Below are 20,947 nucleotides of genomic sequence, written 5' to 3'. Positions count from 1 at the left end.
CCCCTGCCGCAGCAAACCTGCAGACTAAGCAAATTTCAACTTGTCTGATTACATTTTTACTTTCTCCCCCTATATCATAGTAAATGGAGAAAGTATTGTTTTTGTCAAAATTTTCGAGTTTGAGTTTTGAGTGGATATATTCGTTTTGGGTCCCCCTGGACCCAAAAAAGTGGTTTTCGAAGTGATGTCTGTGTGTGTGTGTGTGTCTGTGTCTGGATGTGTACAGAGCTAGAGACTGCACCTGTGGTCCAATTTTGATGAAATTTGGTACATATGTAGGTTCTAATCCATGGTATCTCCAGGCGTTTTTTTCATTTTTTTAAAATTATGATTTTTAATGGGGATTTTCCCATAAAAACCGGAAAAATCAGATTTTCTCAAAAAATGGCCCGAACGATTTTGATAAAAATTTAGTATGTTGTAGCCCTTTAAATTCTGAACGAAATGGTACAAATCCCATTTCTGTAAAAATTACGGTTCAAAAGTTATGGTAAATTATGTTATTTTCCCATAAAAGAACAAAAAATAGGATTTTAGACAAAAATCCGATTTTGATTTAACATAGTATTATATGGTCCTTAAAATTTTGATATTTTTTTTAATTTTTTAGAAATTTTTTTTAGTGGGGATTTTCCCATAAAACCCCATAAAATAACGGAAAAATAGGATTTTCCCAAAAATGGCCCGAACGATTTTGATAAAAATTTAGTATGTTATAGTCCTTTATATTCTGAACAAAATGGTACAAATCCCATTTCTGTAAAAATTACGGTTCAAAAGTTATTGTAAATTATGTTATTTTCCCATAAAAACCCCATAAAATAACGGAAAAATCAGATTTTTCCAAAATTGGCTCGAACAATTTTGATAAAAATTTAGTATGTTACAGTCCTTTAAATTCTGAACAAAATTGTTCAAATCCCATTTCCGTATATTTACTTTCACCGCTTACACATGATGAAGGTTGTTGACAAACTTATGGGAGAAAGTATGTGTAAAGCCCCGTTTCCATCAAACATTTTCTGCTCAAAACATTGTTGTCAGCTAAACTCACAACAAAGTTGGAGTAAAATGTTGAATGGAAACACTAGCATAATGTTTTGAGCAGTGTTGGCCAACAAAAAGTGTTGGCAGCCGTTGCAGCTGACAACATTGTTGTGAGCTGTGCTCAAAAGGTAATGGAAACGGTGTCCAGCTGCCAACATTGCTGTGAGCAGAACTCGCGCATGCGCACTTGCTCTGTGAGTAGTTCCAACACATCCACCGCAGCACCATAGCACATCTAGCCTAGCAGACGGGTTAAACACCAACAACACCACGTGTTTTTGTTTATGGTGTAAACATTCTTGTGTCGTGGTCGTGTCGGTGTATCTTGTTGTGCTGGGCTTTTGGACGGTATAGTGAGGCCATGGCGATGTCAAGTCAAGATTGGGGAAAAGACGAAGTGTTAAAGTTGATATCTTTGTATGAAAGTGAGACAGTGTTGTGGGATCAGCAAGCACAAAAACTCTAATAAAAGGAGTGATGCCATCCAAGTATCTTAATGTAGCTGCTAACATTTCGCCAGCTGATATGGGACTGCGCTCACCATGTTTAGCGATTAGAGGAGCCACCAAGTTTAGTAATTCTTCAAAGTCAGTTGCCGTAATTCGTACAAAATTTTGGGATCCTGCTCGAAGTCTTAAATCCCTCATAAGGGAGTTGTAGGCACCTTCAACGGCCCTTTTAGCCAAAAAACTCCTAACCTACCATCGCGGTCGCTTTCTGCGTTTTAAACTAATTAATTGGTGATATGCACCAGCCATTACGACGAAAGCAGCAGCAGCAGTCTCTTCGCTCTCCATGATGAAGGTGCACTGGTGTTGGTGTAGGTAGGTGTGTGGGTGTGGATGGTAGTGAAATGTGCTCGCAGTAGGAGGAGGGGTTGGCGGGAAATGTTGGCGCAAAATGTTGGCGCGTACTGCTGGAATGGAAACAGCGCGCCAACATTGTTGGGAGCTGTGCTCAAATCAACTTGAACTTAGCTCCCAACATTGTTGGTACAAAATGTTTGATGGAAACGGGGCTTCAGAATGCTGATACCGTTTATTTACTACAATATTTCCATAAATAAGACATATTTATTCCCAATTTAAATAACATTAGATTTAATGAGTGTTTAGGTTTGCTGCTACGGGGAAGGTAAAAAGTGTTTTTTGACCATACGTCAATGGTATAGGATGAAATAAATAAATTTGCCAAATTTTATCAATATATGTCCATAAACAAGTAAACTACAACAGTTTTCATATTCTCCATAAGAATATCATGGGAATTTTAAATTACACTATTTTTGAATTTTCTCCGTGACTGTTAGGCAAACAACAGCGCTTCAATATACTACATTATTTCTTTTTTTAAGCTCTACAAAACGGTTTAAAAAGAAATTCAATTTTTTTTTGTTTTTAGGGTCAAAAATGGGAAAACCCCATTTTTATCCCATAAAACCCCCCATAAACCCCTGTTCCCATGGTCCGATTATAATGGTTCGCAAACTCGTTAGAATAAACGTAGGTTTACACGTTTGTACCAAATTTCATCAAAATCGGATGATTTTTGCTCGAGTTATCACGCTAACGGACACATATATAAATATACAGGGTGATTGATTTAAGTGTGCCAGCCGTTTTATTCGAAAACCATAAGAGATATCAAAAAAAGTTAAAAGGTAAGTGCCTTGGACTTTTTATTTAAAAAATTGTAGTAAAGCCAAAAAAATTATTTTAGCCGCCATTTTTCCAATATGGCCGCCAACTTTGATTTTTCGTATGGAATACCCTGTATTTTATGATGTATTCTGGTAGAAAATGTAATTTTAAGACGATTTTATTCTTGTGATTTTTTCATAAACCTAACCCTTTCAAAGATAATCTTTACTTATTTAATACGCAAGCAGGTTTTTTTGTGACAATTACTCCTCCGAAACTACTGAACCGATTGACATGTTTCTGGTGTCATTGGAAAGAGCAAAACGTGAAGTTGTGCAGGAAACTTTCTTTTTAGGGGAATAATCTTTAAAGTTTCTTTCTCAATAAGATTAACATGGGAACACATTGTTATGTAACTCCAGCTGTTGTCAGAAATTAAAAGTGAGAAGAACATGTTAATTGTAAACAGTCAATAAGTTTGCTAATTTAACAGTTTGCTACATTTACTGAATTGGTTGAAATGAAATATTTACTATTTGAATTCGGGTTGGCGTAAATATTACAATGGAAAAAAGCCAGAGAGCCTGGATAAATTGATATAATCTGTTATGTACATCTTGAGTATTACCATAATCTTTCAAGTCGAATCATGAGAAATTATGACTGTTATTCGTTTTAAAATAACACCTGTCATACTTAGCAATTGCTCGAATTCGAGCAACAGGGACACTAGTAATGGTTTAAGTTGTGAAATTTTGAATGGTTTTCGAATAAAACAGCTGGCATGCTTGCTTAAGCCTTTGTGGAAACTCTTTCTCATGCAGAAATTTCAAAACTTTGACCATTATCATAGACTAACCAACACAAGTAGACTTCTCATCCCATTGTAAATTTTGAAGCACGTTTTTCGTGTCTAGTTCATGTACGTGACACATGGGCGCTAGTGTTGACGAAACTTTGTTTATATTATTTTAGGGTTAATTTCTTGATTTGTGCTTTACTGTTTGGTTATATAACTAGGGGACAAGTTATTGTTTATGATTAGATCGTATTATTTGGTTAAACGAGGTTTTAAATGGCTGTAATAACGGGAAACAAATTGTAAACAAAACACGACATCTGCAGAAAACCGTACAGAACTAACAATAAAATTGTCTTCAGCTGTTCCATAAGGATGAGAAATCTACTAAGGGAGTATGTTTTATCTATGCCATTATTATCTTTGAAACGGTTAGGTTTATTAAAAAAATTACAAGAATAAAATTGTCTTAAAATTACATTTTCTACCAGTATATATCATAAAATACAGGGTGTTCCATAAGAAAAATCAAAGTTGGCGGCCATATTGGAAAAAATGGCGGCTAAAATAATTTTTTCGACTTTACTACAATTTTTTAAATAAAAAGTCCAAGGCACTTACCATATAACTTTTTTTGATATCTCTTATGGTTTTCGAATAAAACGGCTGGCACACTTATATCAATCACCCTGTATATATATATATATGAATTTGAACGGATGGTGTTTTTGGCCTCTAGGGACCTCAAAACGAAAACTTAAATCGGTCCTGGGTCCATGAGTACTACAGTAATAGCTTATTCCCTATATGGGAAATTCGCTAAAAATTGTGACTTGATACTTAACTAAGTTTAGTAATACTGTACTGTTGTTTTAGACTTATAAATTTTAACATTTTGTAAAGTTGAACTATATACTAACTGATATCTCCATGTTTCCTATGCCGAAGAGTTATTTTTAATAAGTTAGGCCTTAATTTTTTTTATACTGATGTTTTTATTAATGTTGTTTAATAAAAGATTTTAAATATTTTTGTCTATTATTATTATTTTTGTATTCAACCAGTCTGTCATAAATTAGTACATATTTAAACATGTTAAAAATTCAGGTTAAAATGTGGAATGTGCATTTCCCGTTATGTATGAGAAGGGGAATCCCGTCTCGATCTCTTCTCAAAATTTTATGAGAAATAAAAAATCCCGTCTCATCTCGTCTCAAACTAAAAATCCAATCTCGTCCATCCCTAATATTTATGTTAATGTAAATGTGCAATTTGCGCATGAGCCCCCCCCTTAAACATTTTATCTGTTTGCACTAAATGATGATATTTTGTGGCAGATGATTGGCAGTGTTTGTGAGGCCTTGTTGGTGAGTTACGGTCGTGATGATGTCAATAAACCCATGATTGGTCCAGCAATCTTGACCTTCCTCAACACAGTATCGAGTTGCATCTGGACAACTACGTTGCTCATGACCTGTTATATCATCTCACAGAACTCCTATGGCCTCATTAGATCATCTTTGCTGGTTAGATTACTTTTTACGATTTGAAAATATGTTATGTTTGATATAGGTATTCTAATAAATGTAATTAAAAATACCCCCGCCGCAGCAAACCTGCCGACTAAGCAAATTTCCATTTATCTGTGTTTTTAAGTCAAATATTAATAGCTTAGTATAAAATAAATAAACTTGCTAAGTTTGATAAAATTATATTCATAAACAAGCAAACTACAAAATTTTACAATATTCTCCATAAGAATAAGATAGAAATTTTAAATTTACAATTTTTTGAATTTTCTCCATTACTAATAACCATATTGTACAAAAATACTTTGATATGCTAAATTATTTTCCTACAGTTACCTAACAATGTACATGTTCTCTCACTGATTTGAGAAAGCAAAGTGGCCAATTCGCTCATCAGTGAGACAATGTTCACATTGTCTCACTCTAATTACTTTGTCTCACTCCAGATTTGCAACGTGAAGGCACGAAATAGTGAGCGCGTAACATGCAGGCAACGTCATATGCGCGCGAAATACGTTGGCAGCACTGGCTGTAAATCAGCTGGTCAGCTGTTGTACTATTGTATTTGTCACTTCACATTAAATGTTATATTAAAAGTTCACTTCTGTGTAAAAATAGGTTATGTTTCTTCACTAATTTATTTGTTTTATGGTAACTGTAGGAAAAGTATAATGTGCAACTCGAGTGCAAAGTACAATTGCCTCACTCGAGAAACCATTCCTCACTCGCCTACGGCTCGTGAGTAAGGATTTCTCTCGAGTGAGTCAATTGCTCACTTTTCTCACTAGTTGCACAAATAACTATTGTTTTTTAAGCTCTTTAAAAAGGTCTAGAGAGAAATTGGGAAATTTTGTGTTTTGAGGGTTAAAAATGAGAAAACCCATTTTTACCCTCAAATCAGCTTAATTTTTCCAACTTGTTCAGTTGAGCTAAAAATAACTACTAAAGACCCTCTTACTTTCAGGAACTGATGTTCAGCTTACTTGCTACACTGTCTCTGTGTAGTAGCTCAATCTATATGTGTGCTTCTGTGTCACTCATCCTCTATCCTCTTTATGAAACTACTAAAGTAGTAACCATGGGCTTGGCTGTCACTCACTACCCTGCCATCATGGCATCTTATGTAAGTATTTAAACACAAAAACTCAACTATTTCACAGTTAACTTAAAACACATTCTAATGTCACTTTTAACCAACTGGTTATTAAGTGAATTAATTATGCTTATTTGTATGGTATCTAAATCATGCCTTTGGCTAATTTGATAAACAAAATTTCATATTATTTTGGAAAAGGTTTCTAGTAGACAAAAATACAGTTGGAAGGTGGTACCAAAAATACCTTATTTGTTGTGCAACTCACTAAAAATCCACCTATCATCCCTATTGTCAACGTTCATCTTTTCAGTTGGCTTCTCCCACCAAGCTCTACCACAAACGGTTGAATTTCTTATAAGTGGCACACCCTTTGAGCTAGGTATACACAAACAAAACAATTAGGTGGCGTAGTCTCTGGATCACTATGATTATTACAGTTGTAAGTTATATTATCTTTTGTATCCCCAAGTGATGAAAACATGGAACACAGACGAAAAAATTTAAAAGATAGCATGGCCACAATCTAAGAACAAACACAAAAGTTCAATCATAATACTGGATCACGAGTCCTGCGTTGTGATGTATTGTAGTTGATCCCATCTATATCAGCTGTTCTTTTTACTTTCTTCCCCTATTACAATATATTAGCTTACCCCGTCGTCGGCTTTTTTGCTCACAAAATTTTTAGTTAATGGTATGTGACCCCTTAAGTTAAACCTCAGAGTAATAATACACATAAGTTTTAAGTATTTACTCTGAGGTTAAACTAAGACAGAACTTCTTCATTTACAAAACTGCTCTCTCTGTCACCACCTACATAATATTTTTTGCTAGAAAACAATTCCCGCTGTATCTCCTTTCACATGGGTTTACTTGCTTAAACCTAATTTTCCAATAGTACTGTCAGATCTCCCAAAACTGTATTGGAAAGTTTTATGTATCTTAAAGTAACATAAAAACCTTGCACGATATTTTATTGTAGTTCTAATATAACCGTCAAAGGCCCCAAACAGCTGTAGGTCTACAGTGTCTATGATGTTTTTACCAAGCAGAATGTACTCACATATAAGTGGCTTTTCTCACCTCTCCAGTAAAAGTAATTATTAACACTCAATATCAATCATACATTACTCAAAAAAATAAAAAGCTAATACTTTTAACATAATATGCCAAAAAGGTGAACTGGGATTGTAAAGGAACATAGGTACTCATCTGAAATTGCATGAGGTGCCGTTTTTATTATAGAAGGGAAAGGAAGTGATTAAACTTATCAAGCTTTTCTGATCTTTTCTATTGAGCACCAATTATAAAGTAGTGATAGAAGAAGGCTGATGTTATCCCTCAAAATATTAGATGAAACTTGATTGCATATAATCGTTCCTTTGACATTGATATTCTGAATAATACACTGTTATTTAGTTACTGGGGGTTGATCTTAAAACCATCAACAAATAGTGTACATATCATGATTTTTAAATCCATTTAACAATTACAAAATGTTTTACGCAATAAAACACCAATTTTCAAGCTATAAAATAATGTAAATATTTCCATTTTGATCAAACAACCAGCTGTTCTCTTAGTTAATAGCATAAAATAAAAATATATTCATCTTTTCAAATGTAAACAAACCTTTTCTCCCATAAGTATAACACGGGAACTTAAGAGGCCACTGGGTTCCTGATGGAATTTCTTGAAAACGCTTCTTATTGCACACCTAGAGCCTAATTAGAATTTCCATGCAAATTCCTGGAAGTATAGATGATTTTATAAGTAGTATAGATGGAGAAAGTATTGTTTTTGTCAAAATTTTTGAGTTTCAGTTTTGAGTGGATATATCCAATTTGGGCCCCCCTGAGCCCAAAAAAGGGGTTTTGCAAAGTGATTTCTATGTGTATGTGTGGAGGTGTGTGTGTATGTAGGTGTATGTGTGTGTATCTGTTAGTTATGTACAGATCTACAGACCACAACTGTAGTCTCAATTTTGATTAAATTTGGTATGTAGGTACTAACTAATGTATGGTATCTCCAGATGTTTTTTTTTCATTTTTTTGAAATGTTGATTTTTAATGATGATTTTTTTTTAGAAATTACGGAAAAATTGGATTTGCTCAAATATGGTCTGAACGGTTTTGATAAAAATTTAGGATGTTATAGTCTTTTAAATTCTGAACATAATTGTACAAATCCTATTCCCGTAAAAATTACGGCTCAAAAGTTATTGTAACTTATGCTATTTTCCCATTACAAAAACCATAAAATAACAAGAAATCGGATTTTAGAAAAAAAGCAGATCGTGATTCAAATTAGAGTAGACTCCCTCTTATTCGGACTCCTCGGGACCGTGGGAACGGTTTTTCTGGTTTAATCGACATCCCCAAAAACTCGTTAAAACGGACCGTTTAAATGCATACTGTATACAGTATTTGATTTAAATTTAGGAGAGCATTGTATTTAGACACGTTATCACTGGTCTCAAATCTTTCCCACGAGAACAGTCGTTTCAGTACCGCCCACTTTAGGCCGATCTAATCGCATCGGTTTAACCAGATTACTAATCTGGTTAAACCGATGCGCTGATAAAATTTTTTTTTAAAGAGATGTCATTTCCGCCGAGTATTAGTCGGGTTAAAAGATGTCCGGATAAGAGGGAGTCTACTGTAGTATGTTATGGTCCTTTAAATTCTAAATAAAATGGTAAAAATCCTACTCCTTTAAAAATTACGGTTCAAAACTGTTGTAGGTAAAAATTATAATTTAATGAATGTAAGTATATAACACATCATCATAAATAATCAGAACCTTAGTATTTAAAAATACTTAATAATCAATTTAATTCATAGAAAATAAACAAAATATTGTCTTTTTCAGATGCTTGGATTTATTCTTACAGCCTTGTACGGTCTAGATGCATACCATGCTTACTGCCATTTTAAGGGATATGCATGATTTTAGGTGATGTAACAATTTTTTATAAAATCTTTTTTTATAAAAGTATAAAAACAAAGATAAAAAGTTTTTATTGTTCCTTTTACTTGTGTCAAGCTAGATTTAGTTGGATTCGTTGAAATGGGACTACAGTAACAATGTTCTGGTGAATTTTCCTTCTGAGAAGGTAGCTGCTGCTGTGGTGTCCAAGGTAAGACCTAGGACTAGGAGCCTCCAGAGTTTAGAATCATCATTGATTTCAGTTGCCATCGTTATATATAAAAATATTTGTGTCTATGAACATGATAAGGTTGTGAAAAAGTGTTGGTTTTGTTGAAATTAGGATTAAAAGTTTAACAGCACCTGTTCAAATGGGTTTGTGACCCAGTCCAATCTCCATCTTGTAGACAAAATTGTCACGATTCTTTTAAAATTTGAAATAGCTGCAACTTTAAACTGGGTTAAGACAAAGGCCAGTAATTAGTTTTATCCTTTATTTTTTTTTAAGATCTTAAGAACACTTACGTATCACTTCTGGCTTGTCTGCTTAAAAAAATTTGCAGCCGAGTCTAAAACACTGCAATTTGGGACAAAGGGTTAATTTAAGTAAATTTATATTGATTAACCCCTTAACCACCATTACTACAGTACATAAGTACATAAGTTGGCGCGCCGCTGTTTCGATGCGATCAGTGGCGCATGGTTTAATTACGCTCGCCGATGACCCAGCACGGGGTTTTTGCAATTTGTTGTGGTTTTTAAACATTTTGAGGAAACCTAGTTTACAACACATTTTAAAGCAATTAACTATGATAAATGTTATAATAAACATTGTAATAGTATCTATATATTAATATACGCAAGCAGGTTTCTTTTCACAGTCATAACTCGATAACGGTTTGACGGATTTTAACGTTTGAGGTGTCAAATTAAAGGTATTTTCACATAGATGTGCAAATACGTCTCAGAATATTAAGAAAGGGCATCACTTAAGTACAGTTAAGGGCTAAAGTTTGGAAGGTGGCGCTATCTGTTGACATTTGATCAAACTCATTTCCTTTTGTTTACAAATAACATATGGACGTAGTTTAGTTTAAAATAGTTTTTTAGGTTAACCACAGACTGCAGGACTTAAAACTTCCAGAGAAAAGCTGGGATTTATATTTTGTTTCAATCTGTTAACTAAGTCTGGTTCTGGTTCATAATGAAGAGTTTAAGAATAAATATTTAATAAATATTTTATTATTTTTTTCTATGGTTAAATTTATTCACCTTACATCGTATTTTACTGATTATCATGTTACAGTTCGATGTGATGAAGTGAATGTTTAAAAATGATTATTCGCAGGGCAGTTATCCATTACATTACCATATTATCACGTAATTTACAATGTGTATCAAAATTCCAATTGCTTTATAGTGTTTTCTGTTGATTGGTTAACTTCCTTATTTCATTTAAATTTAAAATCAAATGCCGCCAGTACGACGAAGAACTGTGAGTGGCTGGGGAGAACGCGAACTTGACCGCTTGCATCAACCTCTTAATTGAACATTTGGTGGCTACATAGTGGTAGTACCACCGTTGTGATAGTCTAATCTCGGACAAATGAACGTTAAATGTTTACATTGAAGTAGCTTACATATTTTTAAGCAAGAAAAGACTGGCCGAGACAGTTAAGTTTTTACTCTTTGTTGTCATCAATGAAAGGTTCGTTTACCTCATTTGTGCAATTCACAATACCTTCAGGATCTTATTGGAAAGTCCCAATCTGAAAATAGGGCTGTGAGACTTATATATAGAAGTTATTTGGATAAAGTTTGTCAATTCAATTCTGCCTTTACCATGGTCAGCTCCGAAGTTGCTCATTAAGACGAGAAAGTTCCACAGGGGATCTACAATTTTATGATCCGTGACACGTTTTACCACCGAGTGGGTCCTCTAATTCCTCAATAAGGTGATGATCCTGAATACGCACAGATATCTAAGTAAGTACAAAAACGTCACTAGAACCCAAAAGAGAATTAAGCACAATTCAAACAAAAAATGCAATGAAAAATATGCGGGAAATAGGGTCACAATGCCGACCCATTTGCAAATCTTTGAAGACTGGCAGACATTATGTAGGGACGAGAGCTCCGAGGAGTCAAGTGAGATTCTTATGTACATAATAAGAGACAGAAGACGTGTCTTCCCTCGCTACAATGGTGCTACATGTGTAGATGTTGCAGCAATTTTTAAAGCTGAAAACAAAGCACCACCTGGCCAAATAAATCGTATAGTTTTTCCAACACTAATAATGTTAAACGCGTATCCATTCTAGATCTGTCGTTGGATCCACTTGCTTACCCTCTTATGTTCCCAACCGGAGACTTGGGTCGGGAACCCTAATTTAAACACGCCTAAAACAGAACACATACAAGAAATAATTTAACAATGCTAGAATAAGAGTAGCGATGGTTGGCGTCAAGAGAGGAATTGAGCTACATTAGGTCAAAAGCTCACTTTACAGTGTGTGGTTGACATCTACGTGCTCATAGAGTGCACCCGCCTACTATACATAAGAGATAACCAAAGCAGTATGATAGTGAATGTAAATTTAAATATTTTAGATTACTTTTATATTTTTTACATCATAATATTTTTATATTTCTATAATCGGTCATATACATTATTTTAGAGCAACTCTTTTGATTAAGGTCTTGCTGTTTATGTTTTTTGTTTTTTTTACATACAAGTTTCAGTTTTGCTCGATTTCGAGCAACGTGTTATCTAGTTCATGTTAACGTAAATGATAATTAAATTTTTTTAATTTGCTAAATAATTAATAATAATAGGCTAATAAATAAATAATAAAATATTGTATTGATCATATTTACTTACGGCATTGCATATTAGCCAAAGCTTACAGGTTTTATTTTGTTGTCTGGTCACATGAGTCGATGTTTCAAGTAATAAATATTGAAGGAAAAAACACCATGTACAAAGGTTACTTTTCACTTTTTAGACATTATCATTTTCAAGATGAGCTCGTTCGCATCGCTCAATCACGTCCTGGTTGAAGTTTGTTTGCTACGCTTACTCACCTTTAGGTTGGAGCTCGTTCACTGCGCTCACTTGCCTTCAGGTTTAACTCGTTCGTAACGCTAAGTCGCCTCCAGGTTGAAGTTTGTTTGCTACGCTCACTCGCCTTTTAATTGCAAATTAGCTGTTGTCATAAATTTAAAAAAATAATAGTGATGCACCCTGTTGGTAAACCTATTAACTTTTTAATGCTATTTGAACATCACAGAATCAAATTGTTTAGTTGAACCAGCTGTTAAGATTCTTTAATTCCATTTAAATATAAGTACTCATAAGGTTAACATGGGAAACTTCAGAGCCACGGGGGTGAAGCCCTTTTTGGAGACGGATCTGCTCCAAACATCACACAAACCATCAATAATGCTTAATAATACCTGAAAGTTTCATTACAATCTCTCGAGCGGTTTCGGAGTCCATAACGTTCAAATATATATATAAATATACAAACTTCCTCTTTTATAAATATAGATGCAGGGTATGATATTCCCTGAAGCACGGCACTACGCACAAGGAAACCGCGCAGTCCTGGCACTGATACCTTGAATCCCGCCTGGCCGGTTCATTGCATGGACTGCAAACATAGAATTGATGTGAGGGATACTCTTTTTTCTGTTGAAGGAATACATGATGGAAAATGATGCTGTGTCAATCTCAGTGGTGTATCACTGGGGGAAGGACGAGCACCGTTTTTTTTACTGTGGGTCTGAGCTGCCATGTTTTCCTCTAAAAGTTGGCGAACTAGCTCTAAATGAAATTCTGCCAGTGTTGGTTTCTTGCCACTTACACATAGGTAGGCCTATATTGCATGAGAATTGAGTATTGCCAGATCCTTAAAATGTAAAAATAGTTTTTATACCACTTTTGGGTGCACCCAACACATGTAACATTGCTTAGCATCATATCGGTGTGATCTACAGAGGCCCATGCTATAGTTATATTCTTGTACACATTTTGGCTTCATAACCTTTTCTTTTGTTATGTAGTTAACTTTTCCGGAGTCAGCTACTTTTTCATAATGTTCTATTGTGATCATCATAAATTCCCTTTTATCTGCACACCTTACAACCATGCTTGTGCATTATAACTTCATTAACAACCTCCCGTTCGCCAGCTAGTAACTCTTTCTGAAATTCAGGCATACCTATTCTCTCCCATCTTACTGTACCACAAGCATTGGTTTTGTTCAAATGAAAAAAAACATTAAAAGATCAGGACTACTATACCAATTATCAATGTACAAACAATCATCTCATCACAACAAAAACAACTATTTTTTTGAATCATCATACATTGAGATTTTTACTAAAAAAATTATTGATGAGCGGAGCGAGCAAAGCTCTTATACGCCGACTCTTGTGCATTTCGTAATACGCAAACTCCTCCTAGACGGCTGAATCAATCTTTTACAAATGTTGCATGGTGATAAACACGATATTGGTGAATGCCAAAATCTATATGGCGTTAAAAAAGTCTCTCAGGAATCTGCCCCACTGGGTCTCAAAGTTTCAATGTAATCCTGATGGAAGCAGTATTTGAGTATTTTAGTGCACATAAACAAAGACATATGAGCTGTTGACTTTTGAATGCAGTAGATAAAGAAATAGCTAATAGCATTATTCCACAGATATTAGAACAGAAACGGTATGGATCATAAATATAATCAAATGACGACACTAGCTAGAGGTCCGTGACATAGGTGAAGGAGGTAGTAAAGGTGAGCAGTCTGGAGTTTGGAAACTGTTTATGACGATTAGATTTAGGTAGGTATCTGCATTCCTAAATTTCTATGGGAAGGGAGAAAAACGGGTCCCCGACGTAGGAAGTAGTCAAGGCGAGCTGTCCGGAGTTTAGGAACTGTTTATAACGATTAGATTAAGGTATCTGCAATCCTAAAATGCTATGGAAAGGGAGGGAAACAGGTCCGTGACGTAGGGAAGTGGTGAAGGAAGTAGTAAATGCGAGCAGTCTGGAGTGTGGGAACTTTTTATGACAGTTAGATTAAGGGATCTGCAATCCAAAAATGCTATGGGAAGGGAGGGAAACAGGTCCGAAATGTAGGAAGTGGCGATGGAAGTAGTCAAGGCGAGCTGTCCGGAGTGTGGAAACTGTTTATGATTAAGGTATCTACAATCTTAAAATTCTATGGGAAGAGAGGGAAACAGGTCCAACAGAACAGAACACAGGAAGAACAGGAGGGAAACAGGTAAGAAGAGGTAAAGGAAGTAGTAAGGTGAGCAGTGTGGAGTGTGGGAACTGGAAACCGTTTGTAGCAGTTAGATTAATGTATCTGCAATGCTGAAATGCGTTGAGAAGGGATGGAAGCATCCCTACGACATAGAAAATGGTGAAAGAAGTAGTAAAGGCTAGCAGTGCGGAGTGTGGGGAATGTTTGTGGCCATTAGATTAACGTATCTAAAATACTAAAATGCTATGGAAAGTGATGAAAGGGGTCCACGATGTAGGAAGTGGCTTAGGAAGTAGTAAAGTATGAGCATAGTGTGAGAACCCTCTGTATGGCAGTTAGATTAATGTATCTTTAATCCTAAAATGCTATGAGAAGGGAAGGAAACAGGCCCCACGATGTAGGAAGTGGTGAAGGAAGTAGTAAAGGCTGGCAGTGCAGAGTGGGGGAACCGTTTGGGCAGTTTGATAAATGTATCTAATACTTAAATGCTATGAGAAGGGAAGGAAACAGGTCTATGACGAAGGAAATGGTGAAGGAAGCAGGAAGGCTTGCAGTGCTGAATGTGGGAACTGTCTTTGGCAATTACATTAATGTATCTGCAATCCTAAAATGCTATGGGAAGAGAGGGAAACAGGTCCACGACGTAGGGGGTGGTGAAGGAAGTAGTAAAGGGGAGCAGTGTTGAGTGTGGGAATGGATTAATGTATCTGCGATGCTAAAAATCTATGGAAAGAGACTGTAGACTGTAGGTTAAAATGATTACGAAGCACGAATCGATACATATTTCGATACATGCAATCGTTTACAATAGAAATTTACAACTGAGTTGACAACAGTAGATTTTTACTCCAGAGGATAAAAACAATTTTTACTCCCTAAAGAGTAAAAATGCCACTTTAGACCCGCAACGCATGCGTTAAAAACGACTGTTTTTACTGCAGTATGACAAAACAATATAATATGAACCCTTGATGACTCCGCTCAATTTTATGGATGCCTCTGCGAACGCCACCTAGTAATTTCAATATACAGGACTCCTTGTGTAACTAATTTTAAGTTGTTTCTCAATAAGCTAGAAAGGTTATTTATAATGCTCAATAAAACAACAAAGGTAAGAAATGTATACACAGCTGAGGATTTTAATATTGATTTGTTGGAGGACTGTAGCTATCCAAATCAAAAACAAAATTTTATTTCTCTGTTAAATCAATATGGGTTTAAAATTAACTTTACATCACCAACTCGAATTACACAACACACGGAATCCTGCATTGATAATATCTTAACTAGAAAAATAAATTCAACATATTCAGTCCAGACAAAGAATTTATAATTCGATATTTCAGATCATAGGGCTTTGTTTATAAATATTTTTGATAGTTCATTTGAGGATGATAAGGACAGAACAGATAAAACAACAACAAAAAGAAAGTTTTCAAAAGCCAAAGTCACAAGTTTTGTAAATAATATTAAAGAAATACTCCCGCCGCAGCAAACCTGCAGACTAAGCGAATTTCAACTTGTCTGATTACATTTCTACTAAAATATTTCCATAAATAAGACAAATTTATTCCAAATTTAAATAACATTAGATTTAACAAGTGAATAGGTTTGCTGCTACGGGTAAGGTATAAAGTGTTTTTTGACCTTACGTCAATAGTATAGGATGAAATAAATAAATTTGCCAAATTTTTTCAATATCTAAATATATAAAAGGCAAAGCCCTCACTGACTGACACACTCACTCACTCACTCACTCACTCATCACTAATTCTCCCACTTCCCATTTACCTAGGAGGCTGAAATTCGGTACACCGATTCTTTGGGCATTAAATAGGAAAACTAAGTAGTTTTTATCCTGATCGGACTTTCGGGCTCCGCCCCAGTGGCTCTGGAGTTTCCCATGTTAACCTTATGATTTTTCATTTAAAAGGAATTTCTTAACAGCTGTTTCAATTAAACAAGTTGGTTCTGTTCTATGATGTTCAATAGCAGTAAAGTTACAAGGATTACCAACAGGGTGCAGCACTAACTTTTAATTTATGACAACAGCTAATTTGCAACCAAAAGGTGAGTGAGCGTAGCGAACGAACTTCAACCTGGAGGCGAGTTAGCATAGCGAACGACTGAAGGCAAGTGAGCGCAGCGAACGAGCTCCAACCCAAAGGTGAGTGAGCGTAACGAACGAAATTCAACCAGGACGTGATTGAGCCATGCGAATACTTATGAAGTTAAACGGGGCAAAGCCCGCGGGTACAGCTAGTATATCCATAAACAAGTAAACTACAACAGTTTTCATTTTCTCCATAAGAATAACATGGGAATTTTAAATTACACTATTTTTGAATTTTCTCCGTGACCGTTAGGCATACAACAGCGCTTCAATATAGTCCTACTAAATTATTTCTTTTTTTAATCTCAACATAAAGGTGTAAAAAGAAATTGCAAATTTTTTGTTTTTAGGGTAAAAAATGGGAAAACCCCATTTTTACCCCATAAAACCCTCCATAAACCCCCGTTCCCATGGTCCGATTATGCCGGTTCGCGAACTCATTCGAATAAACGTAGGTTTACACGTTTGTACCAAATTTCATCAAAATCGGATCATTTCTGCTTGAGTTATCGCGCTAACGGACACATATATAAATACATTTATATCATATTTATATATATTTATATATATATGAATTTGAACGGATGGTGTTTTTGGCCTCTAGGGACCTCAAAACGAAAAATTAAATCGGTCCTGGGTCCAGGTCTTACCATATTTGTCTTACATTGGTCCGTAACATTTGCCTCAAACTGTACAGAGACCATCGTTCAAGGGTTACCGCACCAGTCACACCATTGACAACGGGCCCTTTTTTAAAACTAAACCTAATGTACTATTCGTGCCAAATGTGACAGTTTAGTCCATCCATAAAGGCAATATTAAATTAAACTTGGTCTTATAGGCAGACTTGAAAGTCACATTTGGCACTAACTGTAGTTTCTTTACTGCAAAATATATAGCTTACAAAACTCAAAAATTACCCAGCTTACCTTCATGTAATCACTAAGTGCAGTTGTAATAGCTTCTAGCACTTCTGGCATAAATCTTGAAATCGTGCAAGCCGGAATACGGAACAGTAATGAAAGAGACTGGTAACTGTCACCAGCAGCCAAATACCTTAAAGCAACTTCCAGCTTTGCTCTTGCAGGAATAGCATTTCTCATGACCGTATCAGTTTTCTTAATCTTAGGTTCGATTGAAGATAACAGTTCATTAAACTGATTCACACTCATTCTCAGGTGTTTCTTGAATTCTAGAGGATCCTCTTCAGAGAGCTCACGCATAATAGTAGCTGAAGCTCCAAGTGTCTCTCTTCGGGATACCCATTCCTTCACCCAGCATGTTCTACTTTCATTCAATATTTCTTGCAGTTCTTCACTCAAACACACCACCACTTCCCTAACTGCATCATTAACGGCTTCCTGATACTCTTTTTCACTTTCTATCATGTTAAATACAGTCGTCACTCCTTTTTTGTCAAACACCGCAGATCAACTGGCGTCCACTTTTATGCCAGTTAGTGGAAGCTACTAATGGCCCCGTGTAATGGTGTTCTGACCGTCAAACATACTGGCGGCCACTAGTGGCCGCCATTACTGTCCGCCACTACTGTCCTCGTGTACAGCGGCCTGTAGGTCTGAGGAGAAATTTACAGTATTAATGGTGCTTGGGAGGGTATTGAATTTGTCGAAAACCTGTTGCAAACTGATATTAATATTTGTTCGTTAATTTTAAAGATAAATTAATATTTTTTTAAATATTCAACACAACTAATTATATATTTTAACTTGATCCTGCAGATTGTTGTAAATTAATCAAAAGATTAGTCAATAACTTTTGTTTTGTGAGTAATTTGTTTTGTGTGTTTGGTGGTAACAGTGTCTAGCACGCATGCACCCCTAATTACTCGATCAGTAGCACCGAGCCAACATAGTGGCAGTGCAGTGGCAATACGATGCGTACAGCTCGGGCGCTCGTCAACACCCCTACAGCCTACTCCCGTACCAATGTTGTAACGAAATTGATGCGTAATTCTGAAAAATAGTTTAAATCTTCTAACAATTATTTCTTTCTATGAACTTCAGAATCAGAATGCTTTATTAGCCAGAGTTTTTTTAATGAACTATGACTATTTATTTTTATTTTTAGATATTAAAATAAAAATTTTCTTGGCCATGCGCCCTCTGGGAGCTTGCGCCCATAGGCCCGGGCCTACCGGGCCTATTGGGAAATCCGGCCCTGAGTCAAAATCTGAATGGAGAGAAATTAGAGTAGGTAGGTAGGTCCCATAGGGCTCAAGAAATATTCAAACGGCTGCCGTTTTTGACTCGGTTGTCCGTTTGAGTTCGGGTTTGCAGCAATGTGTTTTGCTACCTAAGTCCTTTAATTTGATACCAAACTCGACATATGCTGTTATTTAAGAATTTTGTTTGACTCCTCGTGAGCCCACCCCCCTTAAGGAATAAAAAAGTGATAATAGCTTAAAAGAGTAGAAATTTATGTCTATTATTGATATACAGAGTCTCATTACTTTATCCCTAATAAAAAACCTTTTGCCTATTGGTAAAAAATATATTAAAACGTTCCGGGACTTATCTTCTACACTGTATAAAGATTTAATAAACAAAACGTCTTTTAAAAGCAGCCTTGCCTCATTTCTTGTATACAAAATTTTATTTACAACTACCAAGCACAACCTATGATACTGCAGAACATGTGGCATAGATTTAGTTCCAGAAAGATACACTTGAGTGCAGCACTAAATGGTCTGTCAATTCTCAGGGTCAATGTACCATGGAAAGAAATGAGCAGAAGACTTGTATCAATGAAATAAATCAGCTGAGAACGTCAAAACCGTCTAAACTCGGGCGTCGCGGTTAACTCCACAAGGGTGTTGCATCGAAATAACGTGTACAGAATACTACCACTAAATAACGTGTGTGTCGCGGTTAAGGGGTTAAATAGGTATACCAAGTTTTCTTTACCTAATATGGTGTTTAAACGTTATTAAGTAATCCAAATTTTTTTCAAAAATAAAACCCTATACAGTATACTCAATTTCAAACAAAATGAGTTTAGTCAAATCAGTTCGGTAGTTAAGAAGATTTTTATTGATGTTAAGGCCTGAATAAAAGGCCTGTAATACATCAATTGGTTAAATCATAATCGATTGGTTTATTTAATTAATTATTATAATTAATTTATTATCTATATATTAATACGCAAGCAGTTTTCTTTTCACAGTCATAACTAGATAACGGCTTGGCGGATTTTAACGTTTGAGGTGTCAAATTAAAGGCATTTTCACGTAGATGTGCAAATACGTCTAAGAGTATTAAGAAAGGGCATCACTTAAGTACAGTTAAGGGCTTAAGTTTGGGAACGGCGGCGCTACCTGTTGACATTAGATCAAACCATAAAACTCGATTCCCTTTGTTTACAACTAAATATATGGACGTAGTTTGATATAGTTTTTAAGGTTAACCACAGACTCTAGGACTTATTACTTCCAGATCAAAGCCGGAATTTTATATTTTTATTTAAACATCTCAGTCTGGTTTATAAAAAAAGAGTTTCCTAGCAAGACCTGACAAACAAATTGTTTGTAATAGTGGCATTTATTTACCTTACATCGTATTTTACTGAATTATCATGTAGTTTTGGTTACAGTTCGGTGTGATTAAGTGAATGTTTGAAAGTGATTATTTACAGTGCAGTTACCCGTTACATTACCACATTATCATGTAATTTACAATGTGTGTCAAAATTACTTTCTAGTTTTTTCTGTTGATTGGTTAACTTTCATATTTTATCTAAATTTAAAATAAAATGCCACCAGTAAGACGAAGAACTGTGAGTGGCTGGAAGGAGCGCAAACGTGACCACTTGCATCAACCTCACAATTTGACAGATACAGAGTGGCAGTTCAAAAACTAATAATGTTAACCGTGAATCCATTCTAGATCCGTCGTGAAATACACTCTTATGGTCCCAACCGGAGACTATGGTTGGGGCACCTAACTTAAACACGCCTAAAACAGAACATATCGTAGGAATAATTTAATAATGCTAGAATACGTGTCGTACTGGTTGGCGTCAAGAGAGGGATTAAGCTTGCTACATTAGGTTTGAAAAGATCACTTTACAGTGTGTGGTTGACATCTACGTTCTCATAGAGGGCGACAGTACATAAGAGATAACCAAAGCAGTATGAGAACAGATCTATATTTAAATATTGTACCGTTGATTGCTTTTATAATTTTTACAACATAATATTTTTCATATTTCTATAATCAGTGATAGAAATTACTTTAGAGTGACTCTATGATTGAGGTCTTGCTGTCTATGTTTTTTCTTCATTATTTTATTACAAGTTGCAGTTTTGCTCAATTTTGAGCAACAGGTTATCTAGTTGGTTAAATTTATTAAATCATAATAAGCTCTCTCAAGGGTTCAATAAATAATGGATTGTCAGCAATAAATTTTGTCAAACTAGTTGAAGAAGCCTACTTAAAAACTGGTTTACAACAGTTTAAAACTCAAATTGAATTACCCAAACATATAATACCAAGGTACATATAATATCAAA

At 35.4% G+C, this 20,947-nt stretch overlaps 1 protein-coding gene across 2 annotated transcripts in view; it reads left to right on the top strand.

The window, feature by feature from the left end:
* The window catches only part of LOC128999394 (protein singles bar-like), a 41,769-nt gene extending 32,635 nt beyond the window's left edge, over nucleotides 1–9,134 (top strand). For both annotated transcript variants that reach the window (XM_054425996.1, XM_054425919.1), the window contains exons 3-5: nucleotides 4,824–5,012; nucleotides 5,980–6,138; nucleotides 8,983–9,134. In XM_054425996.1, the coding sequence (XP_054281971.1) occupies nucleotides 4,824–5,012; nucleotides 5,980–6,138; nucleotides 8,983–9,060 (426 nt within the window). In that variant the 3' untranslated portion in view covers nucleotides 9,061–9,134. The remainder of the gene's footprint in view (nucleotides 1–4,823; nucleotides 5,013–5,979; nucleotides 6,139–8,982) is intronic.
* Nucleotides 9,135–20,947: the final 11,813 nt, after the last annotated feature.

This window comes from Macrosteles quadrilineatus, unplaced genomic scaffold (assembly GCF_028750875.1).
Source record: "Macrosteles quadrilineatus isolate MER2022 unplaced genomic scaffold, UCM_ALF_1.0 Scaffold_1__1_contigs__length_201487025, whole genome shotgun sequence".
Classification (NCBI taxonomy): Eukaryota; Metazoa; Arthropoda; class Insecta; order Hemiptera; family Cicadellidae; genus Macrosteles; species Macrosteles quadrilineatus.
This window is presented reverse-complemented; position numbering and strand designations above follow the sequence as displayed.